Here is a 15,499-nt window from a genome sequence, read left to right as displayed (position 1 = left end):
TTTAGATAGTAAACAAGATATCACGGACATTTAGATAGTAAACAAGGTGTCACGGACATTTAGATGGTAAACAAGGTGTCACGGACATTTAGATGGTAAACAAGGTGTCACGGACATTTAGATGGTAAACAAGGTGTCACGGGCATTTAGATGGTAAACAAGGTGTCACGGGCATTTAGATAGTAAACAAGATATCACGGACATTTAGATGGTAAACAAGGTGTCACGGGCATTTAGATAGTAAACAAGGTGTCACGGACATTTAGATAGTAAACAAGGTGTCACGGACATTTAGATGGAAAACAAGGTGTCACGGACATTTAGATGGTAAACAAGGTGTCACGGACATTTAGATGGTAAACAAGGTGTCACGGACATTTAGATGGAAAACAAGGTGTCACGGACATTTAGATGGTAAACAAGGTGTCACGGACATTTAGATGGTAAACAAGGTGTCACGGACATTTAGATAGTAAACAAGAGGAATTTAATCAAAATTGAATTTTTTGAGTTACCGAATTTTCCGAGTTACTTGATTTTGAAAATAAGGTAGCGCCAAGGCTTAAAGTCGAACCGGTGCCCAGTTAAGCGTATCACGAAAATCTCAGCGACAAATCACGCTCGATTGTATTTGAATCGTCGCATCTAATTTAGACATTCCAAGTGTATTCATATGTAATTTCATTAATTAATAATAATAATAATAATAACAATAATCAGTTAGGCTAATACCCAAGGCACCACCTTAGGCCTAAGTCATCATGCGACTTTTAAAGTCATTAATTCAGGTGGCCGGGTTACAATGCGTTGGAGGGTGGTGGCTAGCCCTTCATGCCACGCGAGCCAAAAGCTCCCTACAGTGGCGTAAATAGCGCCCCCGCAGACCACGTGGCGCGGGGGGGGGGGCTGAGAACTAGGGGGGCCCCTTAACGTTTCTGACTAAAATCGGTGCTATTTAAAAGGGCTCAGAGTAGTTTTTCGCGGGGGGGGGCGGAGTTCTTAGTTACGCCACTGGCTCCCTACACTTAACTATTACCGTTAATCTCAATACGTTTTCATGGAAGGGGAACCCGTAGAGCTCGGGGGAAAACCCCTTTAACCAGTGGGGAGAGAACTTGTAAACTCTACGCGGAAGGAGTTGTTCCGAGTTTTCACCCAGTGCCACAAGCTGGGATCGAACCCGGCTCCTCTTGCTGCGAGGCGAAAGTGCTAATAAACTGCACGGTTGTTCAAAATGCATTTTAAGTATTTTACATTTTGCATTTTACGTTAGAAAAAGTATTTTACATTTTGAATTTTGCGTTAGAAAAAGTATTTTACATTTTGCATTTTGCGTTAGAAAAAGTATTTTACGTTTTACATTTTGAGTTAGAAAAAGTATTTTACGTTTTGCATTTTGCGTTAGAAAAAGTATTTTACGTTTTGCATTTTGCGTTAGCAAAAGTATTTTACATTTTGCATTTTGCATTTTGCGTTAGAAAAAGTATTTTACGTTTTGCATTTTGCGTTAGCAAAAGTATTTTACATTTTGCATTTTGCGTTAGAAAAAGTATTTTACATTTTGCATTTTGCGTTAGAAAAAGTATTTTACGTTTTGCATTTTGAGTTAGAAAAAGTATTTTACATTTTGCATTTTGAGTTTCTAGGAAACTATTTTGCATTTAACATTTGCATTTTGTGGGTTTGAAATGTGGAAAAACATTTTCACATAGAGAAAGTTCGTCTGCTATTTATTCCCAAGTAATCACAGATGGCGATACTCAGTTACTCACTCACTCAGAAGCAGATGAACATTCGTACAGTACTACCGCTATATTTCCCAGGCTGGCTGCGAGGATAGTTTTAAAATCTCTACGTAATTACTAAATAATAATAAAAATAATTATTAAGTAATTAATTATTAATCATTAATAATTACATACTAAATGTGGTAACTAATTAATAATTAGTTACCACAGTTAGTGGTAACAGGGCATTTGTAAAACATTTTGCATTTCGAAAAACCATTTTCAAAATGCATTTTGTATTTTTATTTTGAGCTGCAAAAACCATTTTACATTTTGCATTTTGAGTTATGGAAAAAGTATTTTGCATTTTGAAAAAAAAAGCTTTTTGAACAACCCTGATAAACTGATTAATTCGATATATTACACGTTCGCCTATACCCGTTCCTCGGCTTTTAACTCTCCATGTCGCGAGTAAAGGGTTTTGCTTTAAAAAACAACACGAGTTAGAAACATCATTAATGGCCTCCTACCTAATACGTTAAAATCATTAGTAAGAATCGGAGATTTTGACCTTTATATTGTGAAAATGAAGTCGTTAACTTTTGTACTGTTTCATTCTTATCGCGCGCAAAGCTATGACCGCCAAATGCGTCGAATAAAATGTCAAATATATTCAAGGTTAATCGGACTATACTCAGTCGCAACGTTATAAGGGTATCAATTCTAATACAGATAGCGCAAAAATATGTAAACCGTCGGCGCCAATTTCATCTTTGTCCGTTTTACTGTGGTAACTAAGTATTATTTAAACGTACGTCTTCCGACTCGATTAAAACACTTAAAATATTTATAAATGGCTCATTATTTACTGTGGTCAATTAGTAAAACAACCTGAAATCGACCAAATTCACGACGATTGCTTACTGGAAAAGCGTGATAATATCCCCGCGCTATCAATACTAAAATGAATTCCCTTCTAGGGCTGCGACTAGGTATAGCCGGACTAAGGGGGAGGGAAATCCTCTCTAGCGCCTAAATGCTAACCTCTCCCTGAACACCGGTGCGCTGCGGGCTCAACACTTTTACAGGCGTTTGTAGACCAAAATAGGTTTTTGAATTTTCAAAGGCATATAGAATATATACTTAACGGAGCACCGAAGGAAAAACTGAAGCGGTAGTCTAAATGAAAGTAGGCGTGGTTTTCCAAGAGAAAAATTAAGGCGCTAGGAAAAGATATTTTGATCCGCAGCGGTAAACCTTGATCTCGACGTTTCAAGTCAGTCAAATATTTTTTATTTTTTTATCCCGTCACCCCGACCTTCGGCGTGCGCTCGGGCTCGAACCTTCAGGCCAGAAGGGAACAAACAAAAACTTTGAAAAAAAAGCTCAAGACGAGCCAAAGTTAAATTTGAAAAATCTCCAACTATTTTAATTTGACACATAACCGGAAATTCGCAGTCCTCCAAACTCGACGTGAAATATTAATACCGAAAAAACGAAAGTAACGTCATTGCGTCATTTTGAAACTTCGTTATTTAACTAGCTTCACTAACTATACAACGTAAACTAAACTAAATTACGTAAAGTTTATATTTTTCAGCTCGTTACTTAAGCTTCTCTAACTATACAATGTAGACTAAAATAAGTATTTTTCACGTTTGACATCAAATATATTTTTAAACGTCTCGATAAAATAAATGGATTAGTAGGTATTTTTAAACGGGCGACGATAAGTATTACGCCGAAATTTGTTATAAATTTCGCAATTTATTTGATTATATTTTCGTTAATCTCTCTCCGGTGATTCTAATCATAATGTTTATGCATTACGGGAGCGTCCGCCTCTTTCGTGTATTGAAAATTATATTATTAATATAAGGTTTTATATATCTTATTTTTTTACGACATTAGTTTGAGCAATTGTCATTTTTTCTAATTAGTATAATAAGCGGCCGGGGGGGGGGGGGCTTGCGGGGCGTGTTGAAAGCGTAAAAATATCATCCTATCTAACTAACTACCGGGGGACCCTTCTTATATTGCGAAGCGAAATAAGGCCGCAGCCGCTTATCCGTATGTCTTATCAAGGTTACTGATAATGGATTAGGTTTAATTAAAGGCAAGATTGTGGACCATAAGGTCTGCCGAGTTGCACCTCTCTCCCGGGTAACGGTTATTATTAGAAACTACATTCGGAAACTTCGCCATTACGCCCCTCCCCTTTACGGGGGGAGTGTTGTTTTCGCTGGTAAAAACAAATTGGGGGGGGGGGGAGATTTTTATATTATGAAAATGATTCAGTGTTGATATTAAAAAAAAGGAGATACAACGTAAATAAACGTTGCATATTTTCTCTCTGCCTTCTTCCTCCATTTCGATGATAAGAAGTCCTAATTCATTCCTGACACGGTTTTAGCCGTTCTTCTACGTGCTTCCGTCGAACAATGAGAAGACTTTCGCCATTGTTTCGTAATAGGCTGCCCCCCCCCCCCCCTCCATTCTGTCTTTGATGCGGGGAGGGGGATATAAAATATAGAATAGAAGTAAGGAATGTTTTTTTTCCTCACATCGATCGTAATGCGGACGGCTCCGACGCGCCATCTAGCGAAATGCAGCGTCGCTCGTAAAGCGAGCCCCTATGCGCGCGCTCTTTCGTATTCGACCCTGTAGAGGTGTTTCCAATTTCTAAATTTAGCGCCAAGGTCAGCCTGTCGTCATCCGGCTGGCGCGGAGAATGGGTCACGTGACTCGGGCGCTCGCTTTTTTTGTTTTCTTTCCGTCGCCGCTGTCATCCGCCAGAGTCCTCCCTTTTCGTTCTTCGAATTTGCCCGCCGCGCGCCCGTTCCGTAGACGCCCCCCTCTGACGGCCGCGATTAGCGTTATCCGCGACGCGGCGCGCGAAAATCTTTCTCCCGGCGGCGTCATCCTCCCCCTCGGCGGGCGGCGTTGCAGTCAATTCGAAAAGCGAGAGCCGCGTAATAGAACGCGAAACGCGTCTTCCGCTCGACAGACGCCTTTTTACAACAGGCCCTTTACGGTAGTTTTTGTTTCCGCGAATATATTAAATCGGCAATGCCCGTCGCTTTTGGCCAATTAATAGGACCAAATCGCCAATCGAAGTAAAAGTGATTGAAGAAAATCTGAAGTACGGCACGGGGTGACGAAGTTTTGGCCCGGCCCCCTTCGACGAAGCAATCCCGGCGATCCTCCGCTCGAGGAGAGACGCGAAAAAAACAACCCGACCGAATGAGTTAGGAAATAGTTTCGTCAACTTTATCCCTTTACTTTCCGGAGTGCGCGCGCTATGTAAACTCTTGGAAGAAAAACTCTCATCGTCGATGGACAAATATTAATCCAGCGTCACCGTTCTACGTTCTTTCCATAACTGTTTTTTCACTCGGAACTATATTTAACGAGGAGTCATGACCACTGGCGTTCACGTAAACTACGCGCAGGTTACGAAGAACTCAGGTGAGCTCTAACGCGATCCCGGTACTGTCTTTCGCTTTGTTTATATATCATGGCAAAACTGGCGTAAAACAGTTGGCACTCCCACTCGATTTTCCTTCGCTTTATTTAATAGCGTAGGTGACCACCCTTAAATTCGTTCCGCGTGATTGAACTACGCCTATTACGTAACTAGTCAACTATTTACGGCCGTTATTTTGATTTATTCTCGAGTCGTCCGCCGTCGAATATTTTTGTTTTCATCAATGGAATTAGCTTTACCAATAGCGCGTCAATTTTATCGAGGGTAATTACTCGAGGTTCATTCATTAAGCAAATAAATTGTCCGTAAACCAATTCCCATTATCTTAATTCTCGTTTTACCATCGACATTGAAGCCGTACCGTCGCGCCATATTCGCGGGAACTCTGATCTATTTAGTATTTAAACTAAATATAATTAACTTCGATAGTAAAACCACCGTCTCTGGCGCGATTTATGGTTTAAACTTAATTCAAATGTTACATCGACGTATATATTGTAAAGATGGTGGAATGGCGATTCGGGATTAATTGGTTATTTTGTCGCGGAGTTTGCGCAAACTCTATCTGCACGTGTCGCGTTCGAAATAGGCCAAACTCATCCTCCTCCTGAGTACGTCACTTTAATAGAGTGCCGAAATATAACAGGATTTTATAAAATTTTTATACCGGTGTAGGCGCGACATACAGCTGTGTCGATATCATCAATATTTTTATTCAATCGAAAAGCCGCCGCAGATGGGCCGCATAAATATCGGATGCGCCCATTTGACACCCCCATTGCTGGCACCATTTCGCTAGTAGGCGAGTTTCATTGCTACTTCTACCTATTCCGTAGAATGTTTATTACTCGTAGACCTCCAATTTATTTATATTAATACTTCATTTTAATACTTTATTTATTACGAATACTCTTATATAGCTCATATATTTATTAGTACTCGTATACCCATTGGTACTTATATTTATCAGATTTATCATATGTAACATAATTACTCATAAGTGTGCCTCTGTTTAACATCTCTGTATTAAAAATTTAAATGAGACCTTGTTTCCCAGCCACCAAAGAAAATACGGACTAACGTCCCGTAAAACTGGTTTTAACTTCCTTCCCTCCTCGCCAGAACTAGTTTTGATGACGATAAAACCGTCATCGACTGGAAAGTGATGTCAATTATGTCATATCCTTGCAACAAGGTATCATTGAGAAAAAGTTCTTTCTGGCATACTTATGAGTAATTATGTTACATATGGATTTATCAATACTTATCTTATCGATTGACAGAAACTACTGATCGGGAAGTACCTATAAATGGCCGATCAATTAACCAATCTTTGATCAGCTCTAAAAGAAGGTCTTTATAAACCAATTTCGGATGGAAGTATTTAACTACGTATATATTTTCTGACCATGTAATATCCTTTTTACGGCAATGACTAAAGAATTTACTTAACAAGAACAGACTAACTAATACGGGCTTAATAGTTTTTGTTGGCCATTAAAACTCTCTCATTTCCTTTTCGATTTGGTTACCGTTTTCTCTTATTGTATAATTAATTTTCTCCAATTTTTATCCCCCCCCCTCCCCCCAAATTTTCTTCCTATATTTAACTAATACATTTCCTATAATTCCTTTAAAGGATTTGAAAATATTTCGCGGTCACTCTGAACTTATCAAGAACGCGCGTGATGTTGAGTTGGTATATCAACGTCTCTAATTTTTATAATTTCTGTTTTAATACGGTAGCTACAGACCAGTGGCGTAGCCAGGGAGGGGGCACATGCCCCCCCCCCGAAACATATGGTCGTACGTACAAATATTTTTATTTTTTTACTTTTTTTTCAATGGCGTGACCCCCCCCCCGAAACAAAATCCTGGCTACGCCACTGCTACAGACGTTTTTTGAAGATAGTTTGTTTAAAGAGCCGCGTGTCCGTTTTTCAGTTTTCGTCTCGATTTTGACATAGACTAGTCTCGGCCGCGTCTATAGATGAACGTAGCTAACCTTGAATATGTAAAGGGAAAAGGTACGTCTACGGTAGACGAAATTGTAACCGAGGATTATTTCGCCGCGGTTATTATTAAACGCAGCCGCCGCTCGGGGGTGCGTGAAATCCACTCGCAGTCATTCCGTAATAACGCCGAGCTTAAGCAGCCGACGTCTCGAACGCCAACGTCCGGCCTCCCGTCCCGCTTTACCGAACATTTTATCCGCTTAACTTGGCAGCGCTGTCCGAACGTGGAAGATCCCGTTGAAACTCGATCGCTGAGCCTCTCTAATTACGGCGCGGGAATGAACGACCTTGGCGCGAACCACTTGGCGACTTTTTCTAGCGACGCGCCTGACTTTTATATTATTCCCGAATTTTGTGGATGCCAGTGATTCGGTTATCACCCTTTTCCACCTTTCGCCACGCTTACCAGAAGTAACGTAACAATCGTAAGTTCTAACGATAATTTTCTTATCGACATATTTTTTTCACGCCCAACTCTAACTTGACCAGTGTTGGGCATTTTCGTCAAAGAACCGCTCAGCTCACTCACCACTTGCACTCGCTAGCATAATATCCGCTCACGCTCACGCATTTTTGAGCGGTACAATAAGCGCTCCTCTCTTTCACCTCTTTTTTGAGCGGTACAATAAGCGCTCCTCTCTTTCACCTCTTTTTTGAGCGGTACAATAAGCGCTCCTCTCTTTCACCTCTTTTTTGAGCGGTACAATAAGCGCTCCTCTCTTTTCACTCTTTTTTGAGCGGTAAAATAACCTCCTCTCTTTTCACTCTTTTTTTGAGCGGTACAATAAGCACTCCTCTCTCTCCGCTCTTTTGTGAGCGGTACAATAAGCGCTCCTCTCTTTTTACTTTTTTGAGCGGTACAATAAGCGCTCCTCTCTTTTCACTCTTTTTTGAGCGGTACAATAAGCGCTCCTCTCTTTCACCTCTTTTTTGAGCGGTACAATAAGCGCTCCTCTCTTTTCACTCTTTTTTTGAGCGGTAAAATAACCTCCTCTCTTTTCACTCTTTTTTTGAGCGGTACAATAAGCACTCCTCTCTCTCCGCTCTTTTGTGAGCGGTACAATAAGCGCTCCTCTCTTTTTACTTTTTTGAGCGGTACAATAAGCGCTCCTCTCTTTTTACTTTTTGTTTGAGCGCTGAAATTGGCGCTCCTCTCATTTTCGTTTCGCACTCTTTTTAAAAAATCATGTTGCCGCGAAAATTTCGCTCATAATAACAAAAGCGCTCACAATGAGAGGAGCGGTGCCCATCACTGAACTTGACTCGCGACCGGACTGAGTAGTTCAGGCCTGACAAGAGAGGGGGGAAGCCAGTACAAATTACCGGGGCCCGTACAAGCATGGATTAAATAACCTGACAGGGATAGTTCTCTCTAATACATTTTACTATACTACGAGTTGAAGATGTTTGTTTCAAACGAGGCTGCCAGATATTTTTGCAGCCTAAAATCGAAATGTTGCATAATTATCGCATATTTAGTTGACGATTGTTAAGAGCTTTTATTTAGTAATATAACCGTAGAGCTCAGACTTCTACGCGGAATCAGGGAAATTCAGGCACAGCCTAGTTCCGGGGATGAGAGTAAATGCAGCGCGTGAAAAGGGGGCCCAGACTCCTTATCTGCCTATGGGCCCAGGATCTCTAAGTCCGGCCCTGACAATGCCTAGTCGTATTTCAATTCAAACAAGTAATTACAATTTTAACAAGTACGCTGCTAGATAAGTAATACGTTGTCGTAACTCGGTCTCGATTTTTTGAGTTGGAAAATTATAATTATCAGTACTATAAAAACATTACGACGTGTCACCTAAACTCGACAGAAATATGGCGTCGTCTTGAAGTTATGAAATATTCCGACTCCAAAGTACAAACGGGAAAGTAAAACGTCGAAAATGGTCACGTGACTCCCGACATTGTTGCGAGGGGCTAACCACTCTTAGAAAGTCTGTACACCGGATTACGCTTAGATTACCACTGCCAAAGGCAGGGACTTCAAAGATTACGCGTAATCCCATTAGTACAGTCAAAGGTACGGCTCTGTACACCGATTACGTGGAGTGATCAGCCCCTCGCATTGTTGTTCTAACTTCTAGAGTGATATGCTTAACCTCTCTACAAGGGGACTCTTCCCTTGAATATTTCTGTACTCTTTAAATTGATTTACTTTTGGTCTTCTTTAGCTGATACATTTTGAGCCTCTACTTCATTGTCAACCGTATAATTCAAAGAAATTCCCCCTCTTGTTCCCCCCATTTTTTGGCCTGCCCGGAGAGCGAATATCTGCCCGTTCGCTGGCGTCCATTTGGTCAAAAGTGTTGTTAGATCAAGGACTGTAGATACAGGGACGAGAAAGTAGGAAAAAAAATTCGATTTTAAACGTCTTCATATTCACGGGGAGTTAGATGTAAACAAACCGCGGCCATTGTTAAGACGTGGTTATTGTAGTTAGTTTTTACCATTTTGATGTTAAATTAAAAATAAAACTACGAGCGTAAATAAAAAAATGCCCATTTGTTTTGAACACTTAAGCCTCGTCAAGAACCGCTAAAATTCGGTGACCGCCATTTTTTTTGTTTACAACTAACTCTCCTTGCGTTTAGGTCGTTTTAGGTGATATATTCCAATACACTTTCTCGTCCCTGTATCTACTGTCCTTGGTTAGATTCTCTTCTCACTCCAACAGCGCCCGAATTCCGATCACGCGAGTTTTGGACGCAACCACAAATTTCTTACGATTACAACAAAGTCGCGAATTGGTAACTCTTTTTTTACGTCAGTTAATTTTCCCTCTTTTTGAATTAAAGTTTTTAAAACCGTCTTCGATCATTTAACGCGTTGACACGACAATTGAACCGTTTAGATGGGCCTTTAGATTTTTCAGTAAACTTTTATATCCCCCTCCCCCCCTTTGCGGTATTACAAAGTCACAACCCGGAACTTAACTTTGATAGCGGACTAACTTCGAAAATGGAGGATTTAAAAACCTTAGTACGGGGGGGGGGGCTACGTCGTACTAATATTATCGGTTTTACACACTCTAGCATTAAAAATGAAACCATTATTTGATAATTTGAATGCAGCAGGGATGTTAATCCCGGCGGCTGTTTACTATATTTCCCGCCCAATCTAGACGACCTTCCTATAGCGATCGAAGAATAACCTTACCTCGCAGTTTAGTATCGAGCCGAAGGGAAGGTGAAGTTTACGCGCGCATCTAGCTCTCCCTTAATCCCCGAAACCGGTATTATTCTTTTTAAAACTCCAAGGATGTTTAAAAGATTATTTAAACTTTCCTCCCTATTTCTTTCCTGTCATTTGGCTCTAAAGATAGTGACTTCTACCTCACAAAATCTTCACATATTTTTGGAAATAGTTGTTTTTTAAAGTTACTATTCAGAATTTATCCACGCTTACACCTGGAATTTGTTTTAACATTACTCTTTTACTAATTAGATACATTCTGTATTTAAATGTTAATTATCTTTTTGAATTTTTACGTGACATTAAATCAAGAATGCTTTTATTTCTACTTCGAAAGAATGACTATATCTCCCTAATTGTAAATCGATTGTCGTCTGACGCTAGTTATTTTTAATATGTTATCACGCGCTAGAAAAAACCCCCAATTGAACTTTGAAGATCACTTCCAAATACCAATTGGTATATCGCTATTAATCTCCGATTTCAAAACTATCTTATACATATTTTGGAAAATCATGGAATCTGTAAAGCGAGGAAACTAGTTTTCGGGGCAAGTTTCAAAGCTCGATTTGGAACGCGTTTTAGGGCGCAATTTTATTTTGCGCAAGACCGATCTTTTACAAAAACATCAGATAACATCGAGCTTTTCTGTCGCCTTTGCACCGTTGAAAGGGATTAGGACGTCATAATGACGTATATCCGAAGCGCGACTGCTAGGAGAGTGACACGGGGGGGGGGGGGCGGAATCTTAGTCTTTTTATTGAGCTTAGTTAATGAAAGAGACAACATTTTTTATAATCAATATTTCTCTTTCATTATCGGGCGGCCCTCCCTCTGGAATAAAATCTGTCGTTTCGGGAGAGGATAGGCTGCTTGGGAAACACACCACTTCGTTCCCTATTTAGCCCGCGCTATTTTTTCTTATTCGGATAATTTTTGTATATTGGCCCGGCTTATCGGAAGAGATTAGGAGCGGAAAATAAAAATTCAGCGGGCAGAGTTCAAAACGCTCCGCAATCTAACGAACTAAAATGTAGGCGCCCGTTTGAGAGTTCGATCATAGTACGCTTATCGCGAAATAAAAATTTCCGAAACTGTGTACGACTGCTCGGAAGATTAAATGTCCGTTTCTCAGTTTTCGTAAGCGCGTTTCCTCGCGTGGTTAGAAATTATTTTTGCGGAATCTCCCTTCATTTCAATTGAAAGGTAATTAGCTTTTTGCTCTTATTTTTCACTGTCATTTGTCAAATTCTATTTTATAAGTTAATTCCATTCCATTGATAATCGAAATTTAATTTATTTTCACAAACAAATTTGTATTCTTTGGTATTACCAGAGGTACGAGAGCGTAATTATAATGTTATTCGTTAAGGCAGAGTCTTTTTTACATATTTCATTTGTAGGCGTAATAAGGTACACTTTATTTTTACATCCTAGATGGATACGTACCATATACTTTTGGTATTAGAAATTAGCGAGTGGCAAGCGGCACTAAAATAAATAAAAAATAATCACTTAGGCCTGTGTGGTTCCTTGGTATTAGCTTAAGTCCAATTATCGGTGGCCGGATACCCGTTGTAGAGGCTGCAGTCGACTGAAATGGCAATATTATATTTTTCTAAATATGAGAATGCTAATTAAGGATATGTTTGTGTTAAATTGAAACCTTCGCGGTAACACTCGTAGATAGAAACACCCCTGTGGCGAAAACTCATAAGTATTTTTGTCACAGCTGATAAATTGAATTCATAGAACGACAAAATCATATTTTTGTCATTTCATTCGTATATTTGTTTCTATGATTGCGACTTCTAGTACTGACAAGGAGACATCCCGAAGTGTAACCCACCGATTTTGTTCAAACTCGGGGGATTGGTAGACCTTCGTGTATCATGAAAAATCCTAAAGGGAATTTATTCAATGGGCAACCGTTTTGCCATGGCAACGAAAAATGTTTATGACAACACAAAATATTACATTTTCCCATTGAAAATAACATGAGATTTTGACCTCAAATTGATCAAAAGTTGATCAATTTTGATGTTTTTTGTTTGTCAATTTTCATCTTTTTTTTTCTATTTTTGGCATTTTCGAAATTTTGAAATTTGTTAAAATTTTACACAGGGGGGGACCCTAGAAATTGGTCAGAATCCCATGTTATTTTCAATGGGAAAATTTCCATTTGTTGTTGTCAAAAACAATTTTCGTTGCCCTGGCCAAACGGTTGCCCATTGAATAAATTCCGTTTAGGATTTTTCATGATACATGAAGGTCTACCAATCCCCCGAGTTTGAACCAAATCGGTGGGTTACAGTTCGGGATGTCTCCTTCTGAGAATTATTCTATCTTCCCCTTCTTAAATGTATTATTTAAAATAATAAACATTTAGGTTCCTAGAGCTGGGTTTTGCCTAATAATTATATTGCTAACATTCTATTAGCATTATTTTGGCAGTTGGCGTTTCACTTTCTCAATAATGTTAACTTAACTATATTACGGCTTTCACTTTTAAAGCTACAGCGGTTTCGTAACACTTTCAAAAATGTCATTTCTAATTGAAAGTTATCTAGAGAAAGGTTAAACACCCGACTTCCAAAGTACTTTGCAAACGCTTTTGTGAAGCTAACCTGGCAGTGCTGTCGAGGAATTCCCATTACATTTTCTACGTTGGGCTGATATCCACTCGGGGAAAGTCGGACCCGTAAAGCAGATCTCCTTAGTCAGGGTTTGTACAGAACCTGGATATCCTGGAAAACCTCTATAAGTCAGGGATCTGTCAAATGGAGGAAAAATGTCAGGGATAAGTCAGGGATGTAAATAATTTCGTAAAAAGTCAGGGATTTTAGTTAGTCAACCAAAACCACACATTAACAAAGAATTTTTAATCTAAAATAATAAAAAAAATGTCCTAAAATATAACCAGAAAGGTCAGGAATATTGGCAAAAATTGGTCAGGGATAACCTGGAAAAGTCAGAGATTTTAGATCAGAAAATTTCGTACGAACCCTGTTAGTAGAACGTAGTGCTAGAATAAGCTTATCTTCGCTGCTTCAGAACTCATCGCCGGACTATAATTTATGGTTTTTTTATTAGTCTCTCCAAAAAAATCCTTTTAAATCAGTAAAAAACAAGTCATATTACCAAAAGTGTATAATATCTCTTACGAAAGAAGTGTCCCTCTACGCCGTAAAAATTACCTTCGCAAGCTCGAAGCCGTTTCCAACTGGCGCCATTTTCCCCCAAACCACGAATGTCAACACCGCATCGCGGCTGGACGTCCATTTACCGCGCCAAACGATGAAATAAATAAATCCCAGGATTGGCAATTTTTTTTATCAAAATCAAATCAATCGATTTTTTTATTTAAATCTGATTTTGTTTGAATTTATTGATTTTTATACAATTAATGGCACTTTTCCTGTTTGAAAAACGGATATTTTACTTTTATCAGTTAGCTAATCTTGAATTAAAAAATCTTAATTAAATTTAAATACTATTTAATATTTTAGTTTGCTCAGATTTTAATTTTATAAGAACCTATTTTTGTCATTTTTTATTCCTCCATTGAAATCAATGATTTTTTTAAATCGCGGTTTAACTCAGCCAACCCGCTTAGGGATATTTACTTACAAGGAGAGTACCCGAGGTGTTTATTGCCGATTTTGTTCAAAGTCGGCCGTAATGTAGACCTATATGAGGTATGAAATTTCCCAAAAGGAGACGTTGCACTACCCATTCGATTTGCCATGGCAACCGAAAATGTTTTTGATCACTTAAAACAATGAAATCTCCATTTAAAAAAGCATGGGATTTTCTCGGTTTCACAGGGTCCTAGCTACGAAAATTTGGAAAAATTTTGAAAATCACGATATGTGTAATTTGGACCACATTTAGGTAAATTTCATCAAGTTTGGGTAAATTGAAACATTTTTGTGTGTAAATTTGTAACAAATTTTGGGTAAAAAAAGGGAAAAATCTTATTTTGGTTGTAAGTGGTCAAAAACATTTTCGGTTGCCAGGGCAAATCGAATGGGTAGTGCAACGTCTCCTTTTGGGAAATTTCATATCTCATATAGGTCAATATTACGGCCGACTTTGAACTAAATCGGCAATAAACACCTCGGGTACTCTCCTTGTTAGTCGTAAACCATATTTTCGGAGCTAAAGAAAGTCCGGTTTTGATGTATTCCGCCCCGCGCAAGATTGCTTCTCAGGACGTCAACGGTATCTAGAGACGGATATACTACGCGTGGTATACTGCTGGTGTAAAAAATATCACGATTTAAATAATAATTTAAATCAAGTGATTTCTTAAAAATGCCAAAAAATAGGTATCTAGAAAATCTGAGCAAACTAAAATATTAAATAACTAAATTTAATTCAAGATTTAATTTAATTCAAGATTTAATTTAATTCAAGATTTAATTTAATTCAAGATTTAATTTAATTCAAGATTTAATTTAATTCAAGATTTAATTTAATTCAAGATTTAATTTAATTCAAGATTTAATTTAATTCAAGATTTAATTTAATTCAAGATTTAATTTAATTCAAGATTTAATTTAATTCAAGATTTAATTTAATTCAAGATTTAATTTAATTCAAGATTTAATTTAATTCAAGATTTAATTTAATTCAAGATTTAATTTAATTCAAGATTTAATTTAATTCAAGATTTAATTTAATTCAAGATTTAATTTAATTCAAGATTTAATTTAATTCAAGATTTAATTTAATTCAAGATTTAATTTAATTCAAGATTTAATTTAATTCAAGATTTAATTTAATTCAAGATTTAATTTAATTCAAGATTTAATTTAATTCAAGATTTAATTTAATTCAAGATTTAATTTAATTCAAGATTTAATTTAATTCAAGATTTAATTTAATTCAAGATTTAATTTAATTCAAGATTTAATTTAATTCAAGATTTAATTTAATTCAAGATTTAATTTAATTCAAGATTTAATTTAATTCAAGATTTAATTTAATTCAAGATTTAATTTAATTCAAGATTTAATTTAATTCAAGATTTAATTTAATTCAAGATTTAATTTAATTCAAGATTT

The 15,499-nt window shown here is 37.8% G+C and overlaps 1 protein-coding gene across 10 annotated transcripts in view; it reads left to right on the top strand.

Annotated features, from left to right (window-relative positions):
• LOC149933023 (histone deacetylase 4-like) overlaps positions 1–15,499 on the top strand; it is an 81,548-nt gene that overhangs the window by 20,944 nt on the left and 45,105 nt on the right. For 6 of the 10 annotated variants that reach the window (XM_090155659.1, XM_090155657.1, XM_090155665.1 and 3 more), the window contains exon 1: positions 4,671–5,195. The exons of 1 other annotated variant lie outside the window; for it this stretch is intronic. In XM_090155659.1, coding sequence (XP_090011785.1) covers positions 5,147–5,195 — 49 coding nt within the window. In that variant the 5' untranslated portion in view covers positions 4,671–5,146. Of the gene's footprint in view, positions 1–4,669; positions 5,196–11,577; positions 11,637–15,499 lie in introns of those variants that run through there. 3 more of the 10 variants (XM_090155664.1, XM_090155662.1, XM_090155660.1) reach the window with 3 other exon arrangements.

The sequence above is a fragment of the Leiobunum rupestre genome, chromosome 8 (genome assembly GCF_980474605.1).
Source record: "Leiobunum rupestre chromosome 8, qqLeiRupe1.1.hap1, whole genome shotgun sequence".
NCBI lineage: Eukaryota > Metazoa > Arthropoda > Arachnida > Opiliones > Sclerosomatidae > Leiobunum > Leiobunum rupestre.
Note: the sequence above shows the minus strand (reverse complement) of the source record. Positions and strands in the feature narration are given on the sequence as shown.